The sequence below is a fragment of the Alosa pseudoharengus genome, unplaced genomic scaffold (genome assembly GCF_046254945.1).
Source record: "Alosa pseudoharengus isolate Yale_2024_CS ecotype anadromous, Long Island Sound unplaced genomic scaffold, YU_APseudo_1.1 YU_APseudo_1.1_scf_15, whole genome shotgun sequence".
Taxonomy (NCBI): domain Eukaryota; kingdom Metazoa; phylum Chordata; class Actinopteri; order Clupeiformes; family Clupeidae; genus Alosa; species Alosa pseudoharengus.
Genome location: NW_027468620.1, coordinates 11,196,728 through 11,200,052, shown reverse-complemented (window position 1 = coordinate 11,200,052; position 3,325 = coordinate 11,196,728). Strand labels below are relative to the sequence as shown.

The 3,325-nt window shown below is 60.4% G+C and overlaps 1 protein-coding gene across 1 annotated transcript in view; it reads right to left on the bottom strand.

Annotated features, from left to right (window-relative positions):
- Window positions 1-3,325, bottom strand: part of LOC143124858 (uncharacterized) — a 20,743-nt gene extending 17,418 nt beyond the window's left edge. Inside the window, exons 1-4 of the mRNA XM_076286548.1 lie at window positions 2,429-3,325; window positions 1,994-2,353; window positions 1,133-1,906; window positions 733-1,066 (exon numbers count right to left, since the gene is read on the bottom strand). Coding sequence (XP_076142663.1) covers window positions 733-1,066; window positions 1,133-1,906; window positions 1,994-2,353; window positions 2,429-3,325 — 2,365 coding nt within the window. The remainder of the gene's footprint in view (window positions 1-732; window positions 1,067-1,132; window positions 1,907-1,993; window positions 2,354-2,428) is intronic.

Sequence of the window (3,325 nt, the reverse complement as noted above, 5' to 3'; positions counted from 1 at the left end):
TGGAGAGTACAGTGAAAGCAGCTGAATGCTAGCCAAATAAATGGCCATTAACTACCCACAACAGGTCAATATACCATTACCATCCTTTTTTGAAAGGGAACCTGCAATGTAAAGCAAAATACAACAAATGCAGGGGGTTTGGGACACAGTTAAACACCCAAACTTACTGTACTGCAGTCATTTTAACTTTAAATCGCACTTTGTCAGTAAAAACATGATTACTCACATTTCACCTCACAATATCAGAAATAAGTCTTAAATGCTATAGCAGCGAAAGTATAGTGTAATAAAATGCTGTGCTTGCCTTTTTGCAACACCCTTTCCACACACACACAAACACACACTTCTACATTATGTAAGGCATTTTCATTTTGAAAAAATAGCTCTTAATGCACAAATAAACACAATGTACTATCCACATACCAAATAGCATGTGAACTGGAGTGAAACATTAAACATTAAAAACAACAACAAATAAACAGACATTGTGGGAGGGCGGGGGGGGGGGGGGATTGGGGGGTCTGAAGCACACTGACTGGCCTACTTACAGATGGAATGGGGGCTTGTTTAGTCCAATCAGGAATAGGCAAAAAAAAATGCAGATCCACACACACTCACTCACAAGCACAGATACTATAGATTGAGAGAGGGAATGCGAGATGGTTGGGGTGGGGGTGGGGTACAGGGGAGGGGTGAGTGGTGTAAGGGAGGAGGAGGAGGATTTTCATTTACTTGTGTCGGGGGACGCCATGGTGGACACGATGACTGGGGGGCCGGTCCTCCGGCTGAGTTTCTGATTGGCCAGGCTGGCGCTCTGGGCCTGCATGCCGGCAGTGCCCATGGGCACCATGGCCCCGTCGGTGGGCGCCCCCTGCCCGCCGGCCTTGCGCATGGACTGCGGGCTCGGGTGTGGGCTGTGCATGGGCGTGAGTGGCGCCAGGCTGCGGTCACGCTTCATCAGCTCCATGGGCACCGTGTAGTTGGTGGAGTAGGCCTTGGGCGCCTGCTGCGGCGGCATGGGCGTCATGGCCAGGTGCTGGGGCACACCGGGCAGAGCGGGCAGCTGCTGAGACTGCATGGCGTGGATCTGCTGGATCTGCGTTTGGTGCGCCATGCCCTGCATTTGGTGTGCCATGCCCTGCATCTGGTGTGGCATGCCCGGCATCTGCTGCTGCAGAGCTGCCATGTGCGCGGACATGGGCAAGGCGGGCTGGGAGGAGTACGCCGACATGGGCCGAGGCTGGACGGGCACCATGGCACCGCTGTATGGTCCTGGGGTCCTGGATCCTGGCGGACCATACCCGCCGCCCCCACCGGTCGTCTCCAGGAGGTGTTGGGACGGGGCGCTGCTGGGCCTCCTGCTGATCGCCTCGCCCATCCTGGGAGAGATGGTCTGCATGGGCGTCGGTGGAGCGGTCAGCATTTGGGATTCCATGCCCACGCCGATGCCCAGGCTCATGCCGTGGTGAGGCTGGTACACGTCGCTGCGGTGGCTGAAACTGTTTGAGCGTGTGCGTGACGGCGGTGGCGGCATCGTGCCCATGTGGTGCGGGTTCTGGTGGTGGTGCTGCTGCTGCTGCGACGGCTGGGAGGTGGGCGCCGGGGCTTCGACCGGGCGTTTGCAGCTCACCGCTACTCGGGACAGCACCCGGGCCTGGCCCAGGTTGGGCGCCACCGAGCGCACATCGTTCTCCTCCATCACCGCCAGCATACCCGTGCTGTCGAAGCCCTGCTGGAGCAGCGACATGATGGTGCTTTCCGACACGCCCTCATTGCGCAAGAGTGCCAGGAACTCCGGGTCGGCCGTCCGCTTGGGGTCGGCGGGAGGCGGAGGCGCCATGGGGGTCGGCGTCACCGGAGGAGGAGGAAGTGGCATGGGCTGAGCGGGCATCACCACCACCGAGCTCTGGGGCATGACTGGGGCAGCTGCAGGAAGAGCCTGGGCAGCACTGGGGTCATAGAGGGCGTTCACAGGGCCCGGCACAGCCTGGACCTGCTGGGGGACTGGTGGAGGCATTTGCTGCACTGGCGCCATCTGCTGCACTGGTGGAGGCATTGGCTGGAGAGCAGGCTGAACTGGCTGCTGCAGCTGTGGCTGTGTCGCTGGCAATGGCTGCATCTGCATCTGCTGCTGCAGTGGCTGCTGCACTTGCTGCATGGGTGGCACCACTGATTGCTGCAGAGGGGGCTGGATCTGTTGGGGAAGCTGTTGCATGGGCTGCTGTTGCATGGGCTGCTGTTGCATCTGCTGCGGGATCTGCTGTTGGATCTGCTGGGCTGGTTGCATCTGCTGCTGCAGCTGAGCAGCCACCTGCATTTGCTGCTGCAGTTGTTGAGCCTGCTGCATCTGCTGCTGTGGCGAAGGCATTGGTGCAACCTGCATCTGTTGTGCTGGCTGTTGCTGCTGCAACTGCTGTGTTGGCTGCACTTGCTGCTGCAAGGGACTGTAGGGCGTCGGGCTCATCATCCCCCGGGCCCCCCCAGTCACATCCATGCCTTGGGAGGCAGGGTCCACAACGAGGCAGGTGGCAGCAGGTTGGCGGGGGTCCATAACCCGGCTGTTGACATCAGTGTAGGCCCCACGTCCAACAAGCTGAGGTGGTTCCGATCCATATCTTGGGGACGAAGGTTCCGTAACGTAACGCACCGGTGATGGCTCCCGACTGGGCATCATCTTCGGGCCGGGTGTGTTCGGTGGAGGAGGAGCAGAGACAGACGGTTCGCGGTACCTGCGTCCCATCTCGTGGGCGGAGGGCGGGGGCGCAGAGGATGGAGGAGGACCCCCAGCCATGCCTGGGCTCATTCCGTAGTGTGACGCAGAGCGGTTCAGCGGGTGAGGCTGCGTCTGCTCCCCGCCCCTGTAAAACGCCCGGGGGTCGTCCAGCTGGCGTGGCGTCAGCGCTGGGTCCTGCTGGTAGTAATCCTGCGTGGGCAGAGTCCCGCGATAGGCGACGGGGGGCCGCTCGTAGTGGCTGTTCAACTCCGGCACCGAGCACTTCCGCATGGCTCGCGGGTCTTGCCGCTCCGCAAATCCCGTCTGACTGTACAGCGACTCCTGGTAGGAGAAGGGCTCGCGTTTCAGATCCAGATCTGGGGGACGTGCTCCAGGCGGCAGCTCGTACCAGCCCTGACCGCCCCCTACCACCTCACTCCCGTAGCTGATGGAGTTACGGCGCACAGACATCCGGCCCTGCTGCTGCTGCTGCTGGTGCTGCTGGTCGTACATGCTCTCTTGCCCTATTGGCCCCCACTGGCACTCCGGACCCCCCAGGGTGTCCCAGCTCTGGGAGCGGCCGATGGGGAGCTGCTTACTAGAGACCAGCAT